The sequence below is a fragment of the Rhinopithecus bieti genome, unplaced genomic scaffold (assembly GCF_001698545.2).
Source record: "Rhinopithecus bieti isolate Rb0 unplaced genomic scaffold, ASM169854v2 scaffold_13375, whole genome shotgun sequence".
NCBI lineage: Eukaryota > Metazoa > Chordata > Mammalia > Primates > Cercopithecidae > Rhinopithecus > Rhinopithecus bieti.
In genome coordinates this window covers 2287710-2311596 of record NW_016807628.1, presented here as the reverse complement: position 1 = coordinate 2311596, position 23887 = coordinate 2287710, and the positions used below count along the sequence as shown (strand labels likewise).

Genomic DNA, 23887 nt, shown 5'->3' with positions numbered 1-23887 from the left:
CCAAAAAAAAAAAAAAAATGGAGATATGGCCAGGCGCAGTGGCTCACGCCTGTCATCCCAGCACCTTGGGAGGCCGAGGCAGGTGGATCACTTGAGGTCAGGAGTTCGAGACCAGCCTGGTCAACATGGTAAAACCCCATCTCTACTAAAATTACAAAAATTAGCCAGGTGTGGTGGTGCACACCTGTAATCCCAGCTACTCGGGAGGCTGAGGCAGGAGAATCACTTGAACCCGGGAGGTGGGGGTTGCAGCGAGCTGAGATCATGCCACTGCACCCCAGCCTGGGCAACAGAGTGAGACCCTGTCTCAAAAAAAAAAAAAAAAGATTGTGAAGTGTCAGGGAAAGCCTTCTCAGTGCAGCCAGCATGTGGAGCAACAGGAGCAAGCCACCCCACAGAAGTGGTCAGTGTTTCCGAGGATCAGGAGGGCAAACACAGGCTGGGTGTGGTGGCTTACACCCGTAATCCCAGCACTTTGGGGGGTGGAGGCCAGAGGATCGCTTGAGGCCAGGAGTTCAAGACCAACCTGGGCAACATGGCGAGACCTTATCTCCGTACACACACACACAAATTTTTAATTAACAAATTAGCCAAGCATGGTGATGCACATCTGTGGTCCTAGCTCCTTGGAAGGCTGAGGTGGGAGGAACACTTGAGCCAGGAAGGTTAAAGCTGCAGTGAGCTGTGATTGCACCACTACACTCCAGCCTGGGTGACAGAACAGGACTCTGTCTCAAAACAAACAAACAAACAAACAAACAAACAAAAAACAACAACAAAAAAAGGGCAGACACAGGTGGGAGAGGTCATCTGGGCCAGATGAGGGCAGGTGTGGAGGTTGAGCAGGGAAGCTTGGACTTAATGCTAAGAATGAGGGGAATCCCTCGAAAGCTTTGAGCCAGGGAGTGAGATGATCCATTTATCGTTTTGAAAGGGCTCTCTGACAGCTGTGTGGAGAGTGGATTAGAGGAGGCAAGGCAGGAAGGAAATGGTGAGGGCAATATTAGAGTTGAGGGGCAGTGGCGCCTGGGCGGGGTGGAACTGGGGACGGGGGGACGGGGTGAATTGGGCCGTATTGGAAGGTAGGACTGAAAAGACTAGGAGGTGGATTCAAGGCCTGGTGTTTGCTCCGCCACCCCCGGATGTGGGTCCAGGGGCCAATGGATAAGGAGTGAAACAGACCCATCCCACCCTCTAATAGGGGAAAGGAAGTAGAAAGGGATCTGTGCTTTAAGAATGGTTCAGACAGGGTGCTGTGGGGCCTCTGGGAAAGGGTGAGAGCTTGGACACTGCAGATAAGGCTGGATCAACTACCATTTGGTTCAGTCCCTGAAACATCACTTATTTCACAAAATCCGGGGACGTCAGGTGGGCATGTGCCTAGGACAACCTTTCACTTCTATTGTGGGTTGAATTGTGTTCCCTGTAAATATATGTTCAAGCCCTAACCCTTAGTATATGTAATGTGACCTTATTTGGAAATAGGGTCTTTGGAGATGTAACCAAGTTCAAATGAGGTCATACTGGCTTGGAGTGGGTCCTAATCCAGTGACTGGTGTTTTTATGAGAAGGGAGGAATTTGCTGGGCGTGGAATTTGCTGGGCATGGTAGCTCATGCCTGTAATCCCAGCTACTCGAGGGGATCGCTTGAGCCAGGAGTTCAAGACTATCCTTGGCAACATAGCCAGACCCTTGTCTCTAAAAAATTAAAATCAGAGGGAGATTCAGGCATAGAAGCACACAGAAGAGAGAAGGCCACGTGAAGACAGAGGCAGAGACGGGAGTGGAGCAGCTACACAGCAAGGAACCCCAAGGTTTGCTGGAAGCTGCCAGAGGCCAGGTGAGAGGCGCGGAACAGATTCTTCCCTAAAACATCAGAGGGAGCATGGCCCCACCGACACGTAGATTTCAGACTCCTAGTCTCCAGAACTTGCTTATAGCTCTCAGTTGGTGTCTGTTACTGCAGCCCCAGGAAACATACAATCTACAAGTAGAGAAATGGAGGCCCAATAAGCGGAGGGACTGGCCCAAGGGTAGCTGGTGCTCCAGTCCACCCAAACTCCATGGAATGAAATCAGGGAGGGGTGTCTTCCTGAAGAAGAATAACCAGCTACTATTTCCAGAAAGAGCTAGGCAGGAAAAACCCAGAGACATCTAATGCATGACTCGCAGTGCAGTGCTCCCTCCCAGGCGCCTCTGGCTCCTCCCCACCCGGGGAATGCTCTGGAGCATCTTACCACACCTGCAGACCGACCCCTGCAGCCAGACCATAGCCCTGGAGTAAAGAGGCTGCAAAGACACCGGGGAAAAGCTGTCTTGGCGGCAGCTGCTCTGTGGAAAGCCTGCTCCACAAGGGCTGTGCAGTGAGGTGCAGGGAGAGGAGTCACCAGAGATAACCCCCAAGGAAAAGAGCCAAGGGTCCCAGTGGACCTCCTGCTAAACACAGTGATGCTCTATAGAAGTGGGATCCTGAAATCTCATGACTGGAATTTTTTTTTTTGAGACAGGGTCTTGCTTTGTCACCCAGGCTAAAGTGCAGTGGCACAGTCATAGCTCACTGCAGCCTCAAACTCCTGGGCTCAAGTGATCCTCCCACCTCAGCGTCCCAAATAGCTGGGACTACAGGCACACATCACGATGCCCAGCTAATTTTTAAATTTTTTGTAGAGATGGCATCTCACTATGTTGCCCAGGCTGGTCTTGAATTCCTGACCTCCAGGGATCCTCCCACCTCAGCTCTCCAAAGTGCTGGAAATGACAGACATGAGCCATGGTACCTGGCCTCCACATGTGTTATTTTGAAAAATTCATGTTTAAACAAGAAATTAGGTTTACACCTTTCTTTGGGGGTGCATGCTTTTGTTTTTAAACACTTGGAATAGGAAAACAAGCCTAGAGGCGGAGGCAGGAGATCTGAGTTCAAGTCTTGGCTCTTCTACTCATTCCTTCTGTGGCCCTGAGGCTCTTTTTCCAGCAGCAAAACCACCCCAGTGGCTCCCAAAGGGAGCTCTGCCTTAGGCCTACCGAGGGCACCCCTAGGCTTTGATGGGGTAGGCTTTGATGGTGCTCCATCAAAGCCTAGGGGTGCCCTCGGTAGGCCTAAGGCAGAGCTCCTTTGCTTCCCAGCTAGAAAAACTTGGCTTTGGCCTCTTTTACATGTTGAGCTTCTGCATCAAATTCCATTTGAAGAAAAGACTCTGTGGCTTAAAAAAAAAAGTCTGTACCTTGCACTGGAGCAGCTCTGTAATCCCTTCCAATGCAAATATTCCAAGATTCTCCATCAAAATGACAAATGCTTTTCCAACAGCCTTCGTCCTGTTTCGAGGTTGTCACTAAGCATTCTTTCTGCTGACTGCTTCCTGGAGAGTGGCCTCATGTTTATCCACAGGAGCCTTCATCTTCTGGGGCATAATGCTGCTGAGTGCGATCTTCATGCTGGGGACCTGGGGGACCCTGGGAGAGAGGAGAAAGCAAGCAGGGGCACGAGGTGGCCCTCTTTTGAGAGCCCAGAGGCTTGGCATCCCAAGGCTGGGGAAGAGGCTTCAAGGAGAGCAGGCTGGGATGGGCGGGCAGGGTGGCACAGTGGGTAAAGCACAGGCTCTGAAGTCACATCCCAGCCCTGCCTCTTACAAGCCATGTGACTGTGGGCTAAACTCTTGTTTTGTCTTTCCACCTGTAAAATGGGGGCAGTAATAGGGCCTACCTCATAGTGCCACTGTAAGGGTTAAGTGGGCCAGGTCTATAAGGTGCTGAGCCAGGGCCTGGTATGAGCACTCTCGACATACAAGGCATGAGTAATTGGTGGTTATGTTTACATGGAAGCTGCTTGGAGCCTCGGAGCGAATCCAGGGAAGGCAGGAGCATTGGGTAGGCTGGTGCTGATCACTTCCTATCCCAGACAGGTCCTTTCAGGAACCCTATGCCAACACATCCCCAGACCTCACTACTGTTTACAGACAATGTATCAGCTAGCTATTCCTACATAACAAACAGCCCCAAAATTCAGTAGCTGGAAACAACAATAACATCTGATTTGAGTTCACAAAACACATGGATGAGAATTGGCTGATCTTGCCTGAGTTTGCCCATATGTCGGAGTGGGCTGGCTATCAGTGGATCTCAGCTGCCCTTGGCTCAGATCCATGTGTCACTTCATCCTGTGTCTCCAGCTGGATACCCTGGACATGTTCTTCTCACAATGACAGCAGAAGCTCAAGGGGGCAAGTGAAATGCATGAGGTCTCTTGAGGCCAAGGCCACTGTCCCTTCTGCCACATGACATGGGGCAAAGCCAGTGTCCAGGACAGCCTGGACTCAAGGGGTAGGGAAATGAACCCTACCTATTTAGTAAGAAGAACAATAAAGGTGTGTGGCACACCACATGAAGACAAGGAGGGATGAAGATCCAGACCATCTCTGCAATTCACCACACACTAGTATGTTAAGGAGGTGCCCGTGAGGATCTCGTGGCCCCGATAGCTGGTTGCTATTCCTAATTCTTTCCTGTAGATTAGGGAATCTGGGGCTTTGGAGTCAGAACCCCGTGCTAGTCTCAGGCTCAAATACCAGCTCTGACTGCCGTTGTACTTGGTACCTAATAAATATTGAATGTATATTTGATGCACCCATTTATTCTTTTATTAAAATATTTATATTTTTCAATTTTAACTTTTTTTTTCGAGATGGTGTCCCACTCTGTCGCCCAGGCGGAGTGCAGTGGTGCGATCTCTGCTCACCACAACCTCTGCCTCCTGGGTTCAAGCAATTCTCCTGCCTCAGCCTCTCAAGTAGCTGGGATTACAGGCTCCCACCACCACACCCAATTAATTTTTGTATTTTTAGTAGGGAGAGGGTTTCACCACGTTGGCCTGGCTGGTCTCGAACTCCTGACTTTAGGTTATCCATCTGCCTCAGTCTCCCAAAGTGCTGGGATTACAGGCATGAGCCACCACACCCAACCAATTTTAACATTTTTAAATTTTAATTTATTTTTGTAGAGATAGGATCTCACTATGTTGGCCAGGCTGGTCTCAAACACCTGACCTCAAGTGAGCCTCCCAACTCAGCCGCCCGAAGTGCTGGGATTACAGGTGTGAGTTGCCGCACTCCGCCTATTAAGATATTTTTATTGTGAAATATAACACACAGGGAAAAGTGCATAAAAGTATACAGCTTAGCAAATTATTATTAAGCAAATACTCATAACTATCACCTGAGAGTAAGAACTGAGACTCCCCACTGTCCCCATCCCAATCAAAACCTCACCCCCTGGAAGTGATAACCATCATCATAACTTTTATAGTAACCCTTTCTGCTTTTTTTTCTTTCAAGAGTTGTGATAGTTAATTTAATGTTAGCTTAACTGGGCCACAGGATGCCCGGATGTCTGATTAAACATTATTTCTGGGTATGTTTGCTAGGAGAGATTAGCAACAGAGTTGATGGCCTGAGTGAGGCCCATGTGAGTGGGCATCTTCCAATTCACTGAAGGCCTGTACAGAACAAAAAAGGCAGAGGACGGTTGGATTTGCCTCCTCTCTGACCACTGAGCTGGAGCCTGGATCTCCTGCTCTCAGCATTCTTGGTTCCCAGGTCTGCAGATCCGGACTGGAATCTACACCGTCAGCTTGCTGGCTCTCAGGCCTTCAAATTGCACCACCGGCCTTCCTGGGTCTCCAGCTTGCAGATGGGAGAGGCTGGGACTTCTCACCCTCCATAATTGTAGGAGCTCAGAGCTCATCACTTACACTAAATCTCTTTATATGCAAATGTATAGACATATACTATATGTCCATATCCATATCTAGCTCTGCTCTTGGCGCTTTTTCTCTGGAGAACCTAGTACAGGAGTTTTGCCATCTAAGCAATCATCCTTCAGCCCTCTGGTTGAGTCTGACCTGTCCTTGACCTTCTTGACCTTCAGGAAATGGAACCACACAGGCTGCATCAGTCTGTGTCTGGCTTGTTTCACGCAGTCTCTTGTGAGGTTCATCCACTTCCTTGTGTCCAAGCATAGCTTGTTTCGTAACTGCCTCATGTTCCACATAAGAATACCACAATTCCCTTCTCTGTTTTATGGTTTGCAGACATTTGGGTTGTTTCCAGCTAGGGGACAGTATCAGGAATGGTTCCCGCTGTGCAATTCTGGTACATGTCTTTTGTTGAGCATACTTACCTGTCTATAGGGTATATTCTTAAGGGCAGCATTGCTGGGTACTTATAGGGCAGTTTACGGTCAGCTTTGAGGGATGGTGCCAAATGGTTTTCTTAAGTGGTTGTACCATTTATACTCTAACAAGCAGGGAATGTCATTTCTCTTTTCTTTTCCTCCCAGCCTCCTTCCATTTTCCTTTCTTTTACTTATTTATCCAACCCACATTACCCACAGTCTCTATACTGAGCTTTATGTATCTACTGGTGAATTAAAAGGTCACTAGTGGCGTCCCCTGGGAGTCCTCTTCACTCCCTCAGTTTAGTAGGCAGATGGATGGGGAGCCCCCCACGCCATCTGGGTCCTGAAAACGTGGGAGATGGGATCTGGGAGGAGCAGGGCATTCAATCTCTACCCCTGGAAAGCGACGTGGCGAGGGTCTTACTGGGGAAGGGCCACTTTCCCCAGACTGAGAAGCCCAGTTAAGCCCTTTCCCAGGAGCCGTGGCCGACCCTGCTGCTGCGGGCGCCGATACTGGTTATTTGCAGCGCCCTCTCTTGTGAAACCCTGCGGATTCCGCTTGTGGGAGGTGGAGGGCGGCGGCCTCCGCCTTTTGGGGCCTCTGGGCTGAGGGAAGAAGATGGAGGGGCAGAAAAGGATTGAGGTCCCGAACCCCAAGTGGAGGTCGTCCGGGGACCCCCCACCAACACTTGCTGGGGAGAGGTTATAGAGGCAGCAAAGCTCTTTCTTTGCAGCATGATTTCAAATCCCGTCTAAGGGCTTTCAGAAGCCTAGAGAAAGGTTCGGTTGCCCAGCTGTTTCAGCTCTTTCCGCCTGCACCGCGGTGATGTGTTCGGAGCCGCCGAGGCGACAGCGCCATCTGCTGGCTACTTTTTAAATTGCAGGATCAGATCCTCTCGGTCTCTCCAGACGTGCCCTGTGGAAAGGGAAAAAGATTAAACTATTAAAAATAGTTTAGATCACCTGAGGTCAGCAGTGCGAGACCAGCCTGTCCAACATGGTGAAACCCCGGTCTCTACTACAAATACAAAAATTAGCCGGGCGTGGTGGCGGGCGCCTGTAATCCCAGCTACTTGGGAAGCTGAGGCAGGAGAATCACTTGAACGATGGGGCAGAAGTTGCAGTGAGCCGATCGTGTCACTGCACTCCAGCCTGGCCACAGCACAAGACTCCATCTCAAAAAAAAAAAAAAAAAAAAGGTTTAAAATGTTGACAGCCACTGTTATGCAAAGTTCAAGGGCCTCTCTCACACTTAGCTGGTGGAGGAGTGAATGAATACAGCCTTTCTGAAGAGAGAAAAATTAAGTAACAGCAAAATCATTAAGTGTTTATGATTCATAAATACATACAATTTTTGTCAACTAAAAAAATAAAATATGTAAAGGTCAAAAAAGTGTCTATGATTCAGAAATGCCACCGTTAGAAGTTACCATCAGAGTGCACACAAAAAGGACATATGGGTCTAAGTGTTTGCAGCACTGTTGCCCCAAATAAGGAAATCTTGCAACATTGTGGGGGGGGGGGGTAAAATAACTATAGAATATGCATTAGAATACAATGAAACCATTAAACATAATGTGGAAGAATATTATGTATTATAGGGAAATGCTCATAATATATAGTGACAATTTAAAAAGCAGATTACAAAACAATATGCCAAGACATGATTTCTGCCCCAGTCTGCCCTGATGGGTGAGCTAACTAAGGTTGCTGCACTGTGAGGGTGTAGAGGTTGCCCCTCGGCCCCCACCCCTTTCCTCAGGAAAGGACATGTGAGTGTTTACTGCACATCCTACAGATGAGGAGCTCACAAGGACCCTGGATGGGGGAGTCCTCTGAGGTTGCTGGAGCTGCTGCAGCCATCTTGTCACTGCCAGTAGAGAGCTCTGGAGAGCAAAGGCACAGCAGAGGAAAGCAGAACTAAGAAGAGACAGAGAAAGCGAAAGTGGGAAACGGAGAGAGACATGAGATGACAAAGTGTGGGTCCTTGGATCCTGCTTGGTGTAAAGTTAGCCTGCTCCTGGACTTTACAGATAATAAATTCCTTCCTCATCAGGTTAACCTGGGTTTTTGTGGCTTGTAACCAAAAGGGTCTGCACGGCCCACACACAAGCTCCCCAGCTCATTTCCTTTGTAATTAGCAATAACTGGAGGCGGGCGGTGCATGGATCTGCCTTGCAAGGCTTCTCTGTTAGTGCCTGGAGCCCACTCTCTCAGCTGACACCGCCAGGGTGACACATCAGGCCGGGTGTGTCCTGGACTTGTGCTGTTTCTAGGTGCAAACTAGAACTGAGGATCCCAAGGGTAGTGGTGGGGGGTGGTTTCCTGCCTCAGGGCTGTGCTCCTGCTATCCCTCTGCCTAAAATTCTCCCCTCTTTGTGCTCCCAGGACCAACTTCTTTGTATGCTCTGTAATTGTTTGAACAGCGCCTCCTCTGAGAAGCCTTCCCTGACCACCTGGCTGAGGACACCATTCTGTGTTAGCTTCCATTTGCTCTGGGAGAGGCCTCCTGACACTTCACTTCCATGAGGCAGGGACCAGTTCTGTCCTGGTCACTGCTGTATCCCCAGCTCTAGATAAGGCCTGGGACATAGGAATGCCACAGACGGTTGGTTATTGAGAAAACGAGCAGTTAGATCACGGCTCCCAACACCAACACAATGGGGATGTGTTGGGAGTCAACTTAGCCCTACCAGCAGGTGGAACTGGTTTTGCTGCTCCAAAACAGTACCAGCTATGGGGACAGCCACTATAGAGCAGAGCTAAGGCCATGCTAGGCTGAGGGGCCACAGTCCACCCTGAACTGTCCTTCCCAGCCTGGAGCTAGTGAGGGGGCTGAACCTGGGAGCTGACTGGGATGGGGGCTTGGTGCAGGGACTTTTGGAGAAGAGGGCATTTTCTTGCTCTTACCATGGGGGCAACAGCTAGATGGGTGGCAGGACGGGGGAACCCACTCAAGGACATACTGCGGCTTCAGACTTCAACCAGCCCAGAACACTTACTCCATCTGAGGGTCTTGATATCAGGGTGTGGCATCAGGAGCCGGAGCCTATGGGTTGAAAGCCAAGAGTGGGCAATCAAAGCTGAAACCAGGCCCACGACTTAGGAGCTGGAGAGCACACAGGGCTGAACACACGACTTGGGGACCAGGAAGCCAGGGAGCAAAGTCTTCAGGGCACTTGGGCAAGACCCCAGATGGTCTGCAGCAATGCACAGGCAACACGGGAGGATCAGCGCTGAGTGGTGAGAAATGTACCTCCTTTTGTGGGACAACATTTTCCAGTCCTTCTGAGTAAATCAAAGAGAAATCTCAGCTTGATGATTGTAGGTCTTTAATGCTTATTTCTCTGTCTCTGTCTGTCTCTCTTAACAAAAGTCTACCAGCAGCCTCAGGCTTAGGGCCTGTCTCAGGTAAAAGCCGGTTAGGGTATAATAACAGTGATCGGTTTCATTGTGTTTATTTTTGTAGCTACTTTCTAATTATGGCAAGTGATTCTGAGTTTCCATTTAGGATAGTAATAGGAAGTTTCTTTTTCAAGTAAATGTGCATAAGTAAAAAGAGACTGCTCAAAGGAAAACGGCTGGTGGTTGATAGAACAGGCTGTGGCATTGTTGGGCCCCAGAGGGAAGGGCTGTACAAGCATGCAGGAATTTCTGGGAAGGCAGCTAAATGCAGTTTCTGCATGGGGGCCAGGAAGCATTTGGAGGCGTGACTGGGCACAGCTTGGCTTTTGAGCCCAAGAGAGGCCCACTGGGGACATGCTGGGAGCCAACCTACCCCTACCAGCAGGTGGAACTGGTTTTGCTGCTCCAAAACAGAGTTCCAGCTATGGGGACAGCCACTAGAGAGCACAGCTAAGGGCATGCTAGGCCGAGGGGTCACAGTCCACCCTGAACTGTGCCTCCCAGCCTGCAGCCAGGAAGCTCAGAGAGGCTAGTGGCCCTGCCCAGGACTCAGCACTGACCCTGCACCCCCAGGCGCAGCTGGGTGACCCCTAAAGGCTTCCTGGAATTTGAATGCAGGGTTATTTTGTGTGTGCTGCCTCTCAGAGCATGTCACTTTGACGTGGATATCTCGGGTCTGGTCCTAGTGCTGTCCCTGTCTCGCCATGTGACCCTGGGTGAGTCACCTCTCCAGCCCTTGATTTTCCCATCTGTAAACAGAGATGAGTAAAATGACCTTTAAGGGCTTGTCAGTCCATTTTGCATTGCTATAAAGGAATACCTGAGGCTGAGTAGCTTATAAAGAAAAGAGGGTTATTTGGCTCACGATTGTGCAGGTTGTACAAGAAGCATGGCACTGACATTGCTTCTGGTGAAGCTTCAGGAAGCTTCCACTTATGGTGGAAGGGGAAGGGGGAGCTCATGACTTGCATGGCAAGAAAGGGAGCAAGAGCGATGTCAGGCTCTTCTAAACAACCAGCTCTCACATAAACTAACAGAGCAAGAACTCACTCATTACCACGGGGAGGGCACCAAGCCATCCATGAGGGACCTGCCGCCATGACCCAAACATCTCCCATCAGGTCACACCTTCAACACTGGGAGTCACATTCAGCATGAGATTTGGAGGTGACAACCATACATCCAAACCACATCAAGGACCCATTTCAGTGAGGGGACCAGGGATATATCCCTTCCCTTCTCCTCCACATCCTTTAATGTGGGGCTCAGCAAGGAAAATAGGGCTTGGGTCAAATTAAAGCCTGGGCTTAATTTCATGCTCCAGCTATTAGCTGTGTAACCCTGGGCAAGTCATTTAACCCCCCCAGATTACAATGTTACAAATGATCCCATTTTCCTCAACTGAGACATGGGATAGGAACATGTCCCGAGCAGAGCTGGACTGACGGTGCTATCAATGGCCCGACAGTGCCTGGTCACACAGTAGGCCTGGGGAGCCCTGACTTTTACCACACAGGGAGCTGTGTGCAGAGCTTGTTTTCAATTGTGGGCTTGGCATGGACCTGTTGGCATCCCAGGGGACAGGGTCTCATGAGGATGCCTAATCCCAGCTCAAAGAGGAGACCCCAGGACTCCGTCACAGCCAGTGGCAGGGAGTGGCTGCTGGAGCAGGGCTTCTTTGGAATGAACACCTTTAAGCTCCAGGCCAAATGCCCAGAGTGGGTTTGCAGGTATGGTTGTGAGGCTGGGATGGTGGGCCTATCTGCAGTCCCCTGGGATGGGACACCTGTACGGTAGAGGGCCCGGGTGGAGAGAAGACAAGGATGGGGATGAACCCAGGACCACAGACGGCCCAGTTCCGTGGATGATTTTCATCGAGGTGTCTTCAAGTCAGTTCAACACTGGGCTTCTCAACCTTTGAGGTATGCAGGTAAGAGTCACCTGTGGCAGTAGGGGATGCTCTTGTTAAAGTGCAGACTCGGATTCAGCTCTTGTTAAAGTGCAGACTCAGATTTCAGACTAGGGTTGGGCCTGAAATTCTGTGTTCCTAACAAGGTTCCCTCCTGGGTATGGAGGTCAGGTACTCCTCACCTCTCCTGTGGACCCAGCTTTTGGGGGGTCAGGAGAAGAAGGTCCAGTCCCAGCTGCCACCACTCTAAAGTCTTCTATAAACAAGGACTAATACAGGTGGCGTGGGAGAGGGCCCAGGCAAACAGGGGAGGTGGGGTACCCTGGTGGGGCGGCAGTGGGCCCTGCGGAAAGCTTGCTGGAGGAGGGGGCCTGAGGAATTCAAGGACTTGTTCCAGGAACCCAAGGAATGAGTGGGCTCTAATTGCTGCAGCATATGGGAGATGCCAGGAGAAGCTGACTGTGGCAGGCCATCCCAGGCCATCAGACAACTTGTAGTGGATGAAGATGCAATGTCCATGGCCAGAAGAAACTCCCATGGATCCTCAGGCCAAGGCTGCCAGAAGCATGAGGAGGGGGCAGCATTGAGTGTCATCAGGAAGAGGCAAGGTGATGGTCCTGAAGCTGCCCCATGTGGCCAGTCCCTTTTTGGGAAGCCTGAATAAATCCATTTCCTGTGCACTGTGTGGGAAGCCAACCCCTTTTCAGAGGTACTGATGGGGAGCCCCCCATGTGATTCTATAGGCTCCTTTACTCCCATATAAGTATTTTCTCTTTCTGTGCACACCACACACACACACCCCACACACACATATCATCTATCTGTGATTTTGAGATGCACTTTTTTTTTTTCACGTTTCAGCACCTCTGAACTCAATGGGATCCTACACTCCTTATAGGCCTGGCTTGATGCTGACATCCTTCAGTCCAAGGGAAGACCTGAAGATCTCCAGGTCTTGAGGCACCTGCAACACCTCCATCTGAGACCACTTTAACATGATTTCTGTGCTTGAGGGATTTTGGACCACGCTGTGTGTATTCAACCCTAAAACATGGGTGAGTGCCAGCTTGCAGTTCAAATTCTTAGAGGAAGTTCCCTGTACTCCACCCAGTGCCAAGTTTGATTTGTGTGAATTTTCTTAATGTCCCCTCCTGTACAACAGGTTTATTTGGTATTAATCCTTATATCAGGGGTCTAACGCTTTGGTTTTCCAGGTTTTTTTTTTTTTTGCTGGAATACCCCATTAAACTGTCCATGTTGGGTATTTTTTCTTTCTTAGTAAACATTTGGTGCATCTTAGAGTTGACAGCATTTTAGATTTGAAGAAATAACTGACAAAATCAATATAATCTGTTCTGTCATTACAAATAGACTCATAGCTCTTTAATTTTTCCATTTAACACTTTAATTTTCCATAGGCCTAGATTTTTCAAGAAGTCCAATATCTCTCACTTGAAGTGTCTTTTCCCTGGAGTAGATTGGGAGATTTGAGGGATATCTGTCCAAACACGAGAAAGTCTGTTTCTAGTCTCCCATCAAGCCTGATGGGGCGTCTACAGTTGTTACCACAAGGTGTCGCTGTTGAACAGATTCTGGTGCAGTCTAGTGTATACTTGTCCAACTCTAGAGTGATCACTTGCTGGGCCAAGTCCCTCCCCTTAAGCAGTGCCTCACATTAAGGTTCCCAAATTACAGACTCTTTAATGCACCCAAATGAGCTCATCCAGGCAGTTTAGGTCTTCAGGGGCTTCCAGCCTCCAACACACATTGGGCCAAAACCAGCCTGTACCACCAGCTCCAAGCCCTGTGTTGAATCTAGGTCATTGGTCCAGATGCCCCTTCCTTCTGGGCCTGTGGTGTCCTTTCCAGACAGCCGACCTCAGTCAAGGGCATCCCAGTTCATCAGAGAGGTTCCAGGATCACAGACCCTCAAAAGGGGCAGTGTTGAGGATTCAGTCTCTTCTACACAGAAGCCCCATTAAGTATGTTGTATCAACTCCTCCCAGGGCTGTTTCTACATAACCCAGGGAAGCCATTCAGGGAACAGCTGCCTTATGAATGAAGATCCACCCCTAGACAATGTGCTATGCCATTCCAGCCAGAAAAATTGTTGGCAACTTCCCTTGCCAAAAATGCCTTGTATCACAGAATCTTATGCCATTATTGCTTTCTGGCCCAGGATCCTCCCACCCTTCAAAAGGATGGCATACAACTCCCACCGTGTGTGTGTGTGTGTGTGTGTGTGTGTGTAGAGGCTGTTCTTGAGGGCAGTAGGTGAGATTTGTTTTGCTTCATCAGGTCTACATTGTAAGGGGGAAGGGCTAGAATACTAGGATAGTATTAGGATAATGGATGGGAATGTTTTAAAGCAATTCTGAGGTGGAAGGAACAGAGAGAAAAGCCTTGGAGCAGCTGGAGAGAACTGTCTTCAAGGAAATGGACTAAGCTTTGTCTAGAATGTGCAAGGTAAACTTCTTCTCCAGCTTCCCACGAAGACACTGGTGGGGTGGACACTGGTCTGGATGTTTTTGGCAGTTGGGTTTGTGTTTTGGAGATGAAGTGGCCCTGGCATCAAAGGGACATGGCACACAAGCAGAGGTGTCCAAGGGGTCCCAGGAGCACCTCTGTCTGATACAGATGGGGAAATTGAGGACCAGAGGAGGGGCTTGTTCAAAGTCACCCAGCGAGTTAGAGCCCCCAATGGCTTTTCCCATTAACAATGAACTCCAGGCCAGGGATGGTGGCTCACACTCGTAACCCCAGTGTTTTGGGAAGCTGAGGCAGGAAGATCATTTAAGGTCAGAAGTTTGAGAGCAGCCTGGGCAACAGAGAGACCCTGTCTCTACAAAAAAAATAAAAATAACAATTAGCCTGGTGTGGTGGCGTGCACCTGTTTCCCAGCTACTTGGGAGGCTGAGGTGGGAGGATTGCTTGTGCCCAGGAGTTTGAGGCTGCAGTTAGACATAATTGAGCCACTGTACTTCAGCCTGGGTGACAGAGCAAGACTGTCTCAAATAACAAAAAAGAAAAGGAAAAAGGAAAAAAGAAGAAGAACCCCAAACAGCCCACCATGAGCTATGGTGACCCCAAATCTCCAGCGTCCCTGCGGGGTCTTAGGCCGGCTCAGTGCAGGTATTCTCGCACGGTGAGCTCCTTCAGGGTGATGCCGCGGGGCGTGGGCCTCCGGAGCTGGCTCTCCTCCAGCCTTTCCTGCAGAGACACGAAGTCCTTGCCCAGCGTGTAGGCCAGGCGGACCATGGCGTCCAGCAGAGGCGCGTAGTAGCGATGGCCCTCCCTGGCCTGCAGGCGCTGCAGGGCCCTCTCTCCCGCCGCGAAGGCCTCCGCCGGGCGGTCGAGGTCGCGGTGGCACAGCAGCACAGCGCATAGGGCCGGGACGGCGGCCGCGGGGCAGTGGGCGGTGAGCTTCTCCTGCAGCGGCAGCACGCGCAGCAGCAGCTCCAGGGCGCGCGGGTACTGGCCGGCCCGCAGGCAGCCGAACGCCTCGCGCAGCTCCGGCCGCGTGAGGAAGTCCAGGAATTCCCGGGAGCGGCGCACGCAGCGGATGGCGTAGAGCAGGCCCAGGTACTCCTGCAGGGCGCGCCGACGCTCGCAGATCATCTCCTCCGCGAAGTTCCCGGTCAGGTGCTTCCTGGGGAATTCCACGTCTTCGATCTCCTCCCTGAACGTCTTTAGCAGCGCTTTCTGGAGCTTTGCGAAGTCGGAATAGCGCCGTTCCAGGACGGCCTTGTTGTTGTCAAAGCTCCCAGTCTGGATGACGATGATTTGGTACACCTAGGGCGCAACCAGAGAGAGCCATGGCCACCTCCTGGCGGGGGCTGCGGTGGACGCAGCACCCCGAGAGTAAAGTTAACCAGGCCGGTGTAAAGTATGCCCTGAAAACGGGCGATCCTTATATGCAATTCTGTTTATTAACTAATTAATTAATTTTTAGAGACAGGGTCTCGCACTGTTACCCAGGCTGGAGTACAGTGATGCGATCATACCTCACTGCAACCTTGAGCTTCTGGGCTCAAGTGACCCGCCCACCTCAGCCTCCTGAGTAGCTGGGACTACAGGCACACCCACTACCCAGCTGATTTTTTTATTTTTATTTTTTAGAGATAGGGTCTGGCTGTGTTGCCCAGGCTGGTCTCGAACTCCTGGGCTCAAGCGATCCTCCTACCTGGGCTTCCCAAAGTGCTGGGATTACAGGCCTGAGCCACTGTGTTTTAAATTACTATTGACATCAGCTGAGTCAACCCTGGAACAACAACACAGCAAGGTGGGGACATCTGGGAGGAGAAAGGGCAGAGGGTCCTGCCCTGCAGGCTGCTGGGGTCCCTCTTGGCTTTACTTGCTAAAACTGGGCCTCCTTTTTCTGAACTGAGGTGCTGTGTTTTACAAATGTTTCACATTTGGGAGTTAGTTTTAGGTACAATATAACATCATTTAGGTACACTGGTGATGCCGTTATATGGTAAGAAAATCATCCCTTTTCAATTATCTTTCAAGAGAATCCTGATTACAGGCAATTATATATTAAGGGCAATTATAACCCATGCATCTGACTCCAGAGCCAGATTGCATGGGTTATAATTACAGTGCCACCATGGTCTAGCTGTGTTGTTTTAGATGAGTAATTTAACCTCTCCGAGTCTCACTTTTCTCATTCATAAAACAAGGATAGGCATAGTGCCTACCTCACCCGGTGAGGATTAAATGAGTTAATGCACTGAAACCACATGCAGCTGTGCCCATCATGCCATTGGCATTCAGTGGCAGCTTTGTTATTTATCCTGGTCCCAGGTAGGTGAAGGAGAAGGATGAAGTGTGGCTCTTAGGCAGTCTTTAACATCTCCCTAACACAAGCTAAAATTCCAGTCTAACAGGGAGAGCAGCCCCCAGGTGCAGGGCTTTCCTGAAGCCACAGTACTCAGCTAGAATTTAATAATAGTGCATAGCTTTCCTTGTATTGACTTTCCTTGTTTCGACTTTTCTAGTATGTTACTTTTTCTTTGTGCCATGTGATATTGGTTTTCCATTTAAGGCATTTCTCTTTGAAATAAATGTACTTTGTGTTTTTAAAAAGTGATCCAATTTAAAGAAAAAATAAGTAGTAATAATTATAATGGATACAGGGATAAGGCAAAATTGGTGAAGAAAGGACAGAGGTGACCGACACCCAATAAGATGGGATTAAACTGGGCTATTTCCTTCTTGGGACCAAGAAGCATGACTTCCATGGTTCGAATCCTCACAGACTCTCGCAGGTGCTGAGCCTGAAGTGTGCTGACCCATTTCATAGTTGGGAAACCTGAGGCCCCACAAGACTTATTCAGGGCCAGGAAGGAAGCAGAGTGAAAGAGGCTCCACCATTTCCCGATCTCTGCTTACCACAAACTTAGAGACTTTTCTCTCCTCGATGCGAGCTGAAGCGATCTCAAAGAGCAGTTTGACGTGCTTCCAGCGGCATTTCTCGTTCTGCCAGTACTGCTGAAGCTCCCGCGTGGTCATGCTGGAGTTGGAGCTCAGGCCACTATGCATGTCTGGAAGGACAACACCCTTAAGGATCTGCACCCTCTCAGTGCACTTTCGAGGCATGGCTTGGGGAGATGGCTGGGTCTATCTGAGATGGGATATCAGAACTCCTAAAGAGTACTGAATATCCCTCTCTCCCACCCCGCCATTTATAGGCCCAATTGGGGTATCAGACAGACCTCTGTGCCCAGCCTGGCAGAATCCACCCTACCACTGACAATCTCAAATAACCCATCACCCCCAAATGGTTTCTTAGCTGTGGAATGTGGTGTGGGCATTTTGCATCGTCCACTTCTGGTCTGCAGATTGGCCATGGTGAAATCCCCGCTCTGGACAAGCAGAGACTGTGACTTGTGTGTTTCTGTGCTCCCTGCAGCCCTGACTTTGTGACTGTCGCCAGGACTCCTTGAACACACATCAGTGGGCAGGGGAGGCAGCGATGAGGATGTTATGTTCCAGCGTCAGCGGGCTGGCCCTTCCTAACCTTCTCATCTAACTGCTTACATGCTAGGCTCTTCTCGGACGTGCACTCCTCTGCCTGGCATCCAACCCTCTATTTCCATGCCTGGAAAATGAACACAGTGTTTCTTAAACCCCACTTGAGCCCTGCGCCCCTCTGAGCTTCTTGAGAAGCGCAAATAATTGTGCATTTTATTGCAAAGGGCATGGTTCCCAGCTATTTTCCAGTCTACCCTTCAAGACCAAGCCCCCACATCACTGCACATGCCCCTTGGCATTAGAGTAAGAGCCTCCCACCTTGTTCCTATAGTTTTTTATTTTATTTATTTATTTTTCATGGCACATCTATTTTTTACTGATCTGTTTCTCTACCAAACCTCAGGACTAGTGCAGTGTTTGATTTGTTCCTGTTTCTGTTTCCCCAGTGCCCTGCATAGGGCCGGGAACAGAGCAGGTATTGAGTAGGGGCATCTTGAAGGATTGTAAGAAAAGATTTGTTCCAGGAGATGGCACTACAGCAGATGCTGTCCATGCCCCAGGCTGGACCATGCCCTCTTGGCACCCACTTTTCCAGAACATGCCACTGGCTTCCCTGAGGGCTTTCTAGGGCCGTAGCAGCAGGCCCAGGAGCATCCCTTCTCCTCTGCAGGGCAGGACTGGTAGATAACAGCCCAGCTTCCTCACCCCAGGATAGCACAACCCAGAGATATGTTCCAAGGTCTCCCAGAAGACCCCCGCTAGGGTTGAGCCTCAGCCACCTACTGTGCCTATCTGTTCACTGATGTCCTGCCCTGGCCTCTTGCCCTTTCCTTCCATTCCCACTCCCCTGCTGTGACTCCTAGGACCGTCTCCTGGATAAACAGCTTGTACCAAATCTGTGTCTCAGTGTCTGCTTTGGGATAACCCAAGTTATAAGAGCTGCCCAGGCCTCTTGTTGCATCTGCCCAAATGACCCACATTTGTACTTTGAGTGTCTTCAGACCTCTCCCCCAGACCAAGTCTCAAGCCTCAAGCCCACCTAAATGCCTCTCAGGTCCTGGGTGCAGGAGGTCAGGGCCAGTGGCTGGTGCTTCCTGCTGGGTCCTTGCTGTGCACTGTGTTACGGGTCCCTTCCAGCCAGGGCTCCCAGGGTGCTCTGGACTTGCCATGCTCCAAGCCTGCCAGAGGAATAAGAGAACAGTGAGTACCCACTCCAGTTGGGGTCCCCGGTGGCTCCTGGGGTGCCTAGGAGCTGTGTCATGCCCCCTCCTGGCAGGCAGAGGGAATGACAATGGCCCCACGGCTCAACCTTCCCCACTCTCCCAGCTGCCAGATCCCAGACCTGGGTCTGCGCCTTTGCTGGGCAGGTTACTCCAAGGCAGAGAAGACCCTTCACCTATTGCGATAATCCATGTGTTATTGAGGTGATCCTTACGTATTGCTCAGAGTTTTAAATGAGATGATTTCAAGCAAAAGTATTGGCTTTAGTGATTACTTGAGCAAAAGATGCTGGCTTGTGCAGACACTCACTTTTATGTTACACATGTGAATGAAGTCTCAGTGTTCAAGCTGAACACGGTGGCTCATGCCTGTAATCCCAGGACTTTGGGAAGCTGAGTTAGGAGGATCACTTGAGCCTAGGAATTTGAGACCAGCCTGGGCAATGTAGTGAGACCCCGTCTCTAGAAAAAATTAAAAGAAAATTATCCAGGATGCACGCCTGTGGCCTCAGCTACTTGGGAGGCTGAGACAGGAGGATCCCTTAAACTCAAGAGACTGAGGCTGCAGTGAGCTATGATGATGCCACTGTACTCCAGTCTGGATGACAGAACAAGACCATCTCAAAAAGAAAAAAGAAAGCTCAGTGTTCAGAGCAGGTAGATACTGGTATGAATCTTCTATCAATCAATCAATCATCTATCAGCAAAATTAACTGATAGCTTATTATACCCACTTCATACCCACCTAGGTTCTTCACAGCCCCTAATCTAGTTTAATGCTCACAAAAGTCTATCATTACCACCACATAACAGATGAGAAAACTGAGGTCTAGCCCAAAGTCACGCAGCTGGTGAGTGTGCACAACAAGCAAAGCTGAGTTTGTCTCCAATGCTTGTGATGTGCTGGCTGTGCGCTTGACACCCAACACACACTCTCACACTAACCTGACCACTGTCTGCACTCAGGACTGTTTGCAGCTCCCTTTTATGATAAGGGAACTGAGACTTAGAGTTGCCGAAGATAAAGAGCTGGTGAGTGGTGGGCAGGATACAGACCCAGGCTGGGCTGACTTCAGAATTCTCTCCACGTTACTCAGGGAGGCAGAACAGGCAGCTGGGATCTGGTTTACATAATAACTCTGTCTGTGACCTGGATAAGTGCATGGGATGACCTGGTAGCTGGCAAGTGACTCAACTTCTCTGTGCTTCTGTTTCCTATAAATTGGGGATAATAACAGAACCCACGTTCGCAAGGCTGGGGTGAGGATTCAGTCAGGCAGACTCTGAAGCCTCAGCTCAGGGCCCTTGTCCATTCCGCAGACTGTGTAGTACCCCCGCTCTTAGTGTCTGGTAAGTGCTAGATGTTTCCAGAAATATTTGCAAATTAAATGACTAAATTAAGGTGGATTGGAATAGAATTACAAATCTTTGAGACAACTTAGAAAAAGGGACAATTAAAACGTTAGCTCGGCTGGAGCGAGGAGCTGGTATACCGGTTAGGCATGGAAATTCAAGACAAGGAAGGTGCAAGTGACCTCACTTTTTTCTACTAGGACCTGAGGAAGCTGCCAGTGGAACATAGAGGTAGAGCTGGGACTTGAACACTGGTCTGTTGGATTCTGGGCCCTTGGTCTGAATCCCTGGGCTGACTACAGCCTAGAGAAAGATAGAGCCAATGCCTCCCTGGCACCCCCTGAGCACAGACGGGGGCGGAGGTCATGCATGTCCCTGAGCACAGCCAGCGCCTGTCTCTTGCTCCAGGGGTGAGAGCTCCTGGCCTGGGAGAGGGGAGGTCAGCTGGGGCCCAGAGTCTGCACTTCATGGGGAAGTGCTTGCTGTGTCCGGTGAAAGGAACCCTGGGGCCTTCTCCATGTGGCTCTGCATAGCCGTCCAGTGGGAAGCCCTTAGGGACCCTTGATCCAACCTCACCTTTTACAGATGGGCAAACAGAGACACGGAACAGGGGCCTGGCTGGCCCAGGGCTGCACGTTCTTGAGCATGCCGTCACGGGCACCTCTTGCTTGTCTCTTGTCCCTGTCAGGGAGTCAGGGGACATTGCCTTCCATCCTGACCAACTCTGTGTCCTTAAGCAAGTGCTTTAATATCTCTAGGCTTTTGTTTCCCCACCTGAAAAGTGTGGCTACAAGCCCCATCGTGTTGATAAGATGACGGATGACTAGGGATGGGTTTCCTACATTCTGGTAGGTGCCTAAGTGAGACAGCAGGTGGTCTATGTGATTCTTGGTGGCTGGGATTCTTGGGGGCCCAGGGCACTCCTGTGCTCAGCACTTCTGTAAAGTGGGTGATGGTGAGTGACCTTGGCCTCAGGGGCCCCAGCCTTTGCAGACCTGCTTGCATGACCAGGCAGCTGGCTCCAGATCAGAAGCAGGACACTATTGGCTCAGAGACCCTGTAAGACCCTAGAAATGATGCCTCAGCTTGACACTCCAGTAAAGACTGAGAAAGCTGATTATGAAACCAGTCCTTAGAATAAAAATCAAATTCAGCAGCCACAGTCAGCTCCCTTATAGTTGTCTCTTACAGGTTTCACTGGGAGTCACCCATTTAAAGAGGAAGGGGAAGGAAAGAGTTGTGCACTGGTGTATCCATGGGGTCTTGGGTAGCTTCCTATCCCTCTTCAGGTCTCAGTGTCCTCATCTGTGAAATGGGAAAGAATCCTATCACTCTAAAAGCTCTCTGGGGACAGCCACATAGATGGTTCCATGGCCCTTTCCTCCCCTCTCCTCACTCTCTGTAGCAAAGATTTCTTGACTTTATAACAAAATACTATAAATGTTGGTGCTGTTGGCCTGGAGGCCTGTAGTTGGCCCAGGGAACACAGCAGCTTCCCAGTCCCCTCTACCTTCCCACCCTGTGTGCATAGACAGTCATTCTCCTCCTCCTGTCCCCAGGTGTCCTGACCACCCCCCTCTCCAAAAGCTGACTGCCAAGTCTAGTCCTTCTTCTGCTGGGCACACAGAGGCCACACCATTTTTCTGAAGGCCTGCTGAGGACTTTTCATGGGGGATGAGCCTCTAGGGGGTGAAATAAAGCTCCTGGCCCACTCTGGGAGACAGGAGATCCCCGGATGTTGGATGTGTGGCTGCCTCTGTTGGGGAAAGGGTGGGTACCCTCCAACAACTGGACGCTCACCTGAGAAGCCTTGCCAAAGCCAGGGGCTCCCAACCCAGTGCGCGTAAGAATAGCCTGGTGGTGTGGGGGTGGGATCCCAGGGGCTTGTTCAAAAGCAGGTTTCCTGGCTCCTAACATAGGAAAGTGTCATTGAACAGACCTAGATTCTGTATTTTCTACAAGTCCCCTAAAGCTATGCTGACGCAGGGATTCCCTGACACCGTTTTATTTTTGAGAAACACAGGTGTGATGACTTATTCTCCAGGCCCAAGATGGGTTGTACAAGCGCCTAGCATTTCAAAAGGAATGGAGGTGATGGAGGGTCCAGGAGCTGTCCCTTCCTCTGCCTCAGTGCGCTAAGGAGAGCTCCAGACACAGTGGCTGTCACTAACCCTTCCCCCTCCCACCCTGCCCCCAACAGGTGCCAGGCAGGGTCCCAGGAGGAGGGGACTCAGGCCACAGCAGGCAGAGGACAGCTGAGTTTGGGATCAAATACTGACCTCCAGTCTCTGGGGCTGTGCGTGTCCAGGGGTCCGGGAGGAGTGTCACATGGCCCCTTCGAGCTCTTGGTTCTCAGCTCCAGCGACCAGGCGAGGGACTGACACTTTCTAAGTTCCCCGTTTGAAAACAGGAAATAGGCTGTGTGACCTGCTCCTGATCGCCCCAGCCCATTGGCTGGTGAAACATGGTATATTGAACTCAACTGACAGCCTGCCACCTCTTATTCCGGGTAGTGCAGGGAACGGCAAGGCAGTGCAGGGCCAGCCCTGGGGGATCTAACTCAGCCTCACTCTCCCTGCAGCCTTGCAGTGGTCTGGCTGTCCTTCAAATCCCCGTTGATCTCTGGCACTCAGGCATTAGCTCTTAGAGCCCTTTAACATTCATTATTCTACTCTATGAGCTAGCATGATGGGGACCGTCATGCCCCTTGAACAGATGGGAAAACTGAGGCTTGGGTCACAGAGCTGGTGGGACACAGAGCCAGTGACTGACATAGTAGAGCAGTGGGGTGGAATTACAGTTCCATCTGGCACCTCTTCTCTGAGCAAAGCTGTATCCATCACCACCAACAGAAAGTACCAGGGAAGCGAAACCCCAGGGCAGTGGTGTGATTCATGGCCACCTATCTTTGTGGCCTTGAGGGCAAGAGAGGAAATCAGACGACAAAAAAAAAAAAAAAAAAAAAAAGGAACTTTGCTGGCTGTCCCAGAAGTTTACCACGTGTTTTTTTCTGAGCCACGATTCCCTTCCCCTCCATGAGAGGTAGTCACAGTCCTGATTCAGATGGGGGTTAATACTTTGCTTTTCCTTAGAAACTTACCACTTATGAGATCCTCAAACAATTCAGTTTCATTTTACTTATTTGTGAATCTTATATAAATTGAGCCAAGCATACTGTGTGTATTCTCCAGTGCCTTGCTTCTTTCATGCAACATTTATGTGTTTAAGATTCACTGATGCATTTCTGGGTAGTTAGTTTTTTCATTTCCATTGTTGTGTTGCTACATTATTATTATTATTATTTATTTTAGTTTAAGTTCTGGGATATGAGTGTAGAATGTGCAGGTTTGTAACATAGGTATATATGTGCCATGGTGGTTTGCTGCACCCATCAACCCGTCATCTAGGTTTTAAGCCCTGCATGCATTAGGTATTTGTCCTAATGCTCTCCTTCCCCTTGGTCCCCACCCCCCGACAGGCCCCAGTGTGTGATGTTCCCCTCCCTGTGTCCATGTGTTCTCATTGTTCAACTCCCACTTCTGAGTGAGAACATGCGGTGTTTGGTTTTCTGTTGCTACATTATTTAAATATATTGCCATTTATCTTTTTTTGTTGTTGTTGTCTTTTGATGCACACTTGGGGTGTTCCTAGGACGGCCATCATGATCAATGCCCCTGATGATATTCTTACACATTTCTCCAAGTCCATGTACTTATCTGAGGTGAAATTGCTGGGTCTCAGAGTATGGATAGCTTCAACTGTGCTAGATTACGCCAAGTATTTTCCAGAGTGACTGTGCCATTTTGTATTCCCATCAACAGTGTATGAGAATTCCGGGTGCTCCACCTTCTCA

General features: G+C 50.0%; 1 protein-coding gene across 4 annotated transcripts; it reads right to left on the bottom strand.

The window, feature by feature from the left end:
- Positions 1 to 7478: 7478 nt before the first annotated feature.
- Positions 7479 to 22477, bottom strand: SNX20 (sorting nexin 20). Of its 4 annotated transcripts, XR_001887488.1 has the most exons (5): positions 22314 to 22477; positions 18501 to 18639; positions 16880 to 17031; positions 9082 to 10325; positions 7745 to 8091 (listed from the first exon to the last, which is right to left on the bottom strand). XR_001887488.1 is itself a non-coding variant. In XM_017882976.1 (4 exons), the coding sequence occupies exons 2-4, from the start codon at positions 18628 to 18630 to the stop codon at positions 10218 to 10220; spliced, it is 390 nt and encodes a 129-aa protein (XP_017738465.1). In that variant the 5' UTR covers positions 18631 to 18639; positions 22314 to 22477; the 3' UTR covers positions 7479 to 10217. The 4 variants fall into 4 exon arrangements, 3 of the variants coding, with proteins under 3 accessions (XP_017738465.1, XP_017738466.1, XP_017738464.1); XM_017882976.1 differs by having other exon boundaries at positions 7479 to 10325; XM_017882977.1 differs by having other exon boundaries at positions 7750 to 9220.
- Between the last annotated feature and the right edge of the window lie 1410 nt (positions 22478 to 23887).

What these genes read in the sequence shown, in the direction of transcription:
- SNX20 (XM_017882975.1), bottom strand. Translation starts at nt 18,630, where the DNA reads ATGGCAAGTCCAGAGCACCCTGGGAGCCCTGGCTGGAAGGGACCCGTA. An exon ending in AGGACCTGAGAGGCATTTAG is followed by an intron (nt 17,032 to 18,500) that starts GTGGGCTTGAGG and finishes TTGTCCTTCCAG; the next exon opens with ACATGCATAGTGGCCTGAGC. An exon ending in GAAAAGTCTCTAAGTTTGTG is followed by an intron (nt 15,278 to 16,879) that starts GTAAGCAGAGAT and finishes GTTGCGCCCTAG; the next exon opens with GTGTACCAAATCATCGTCAT.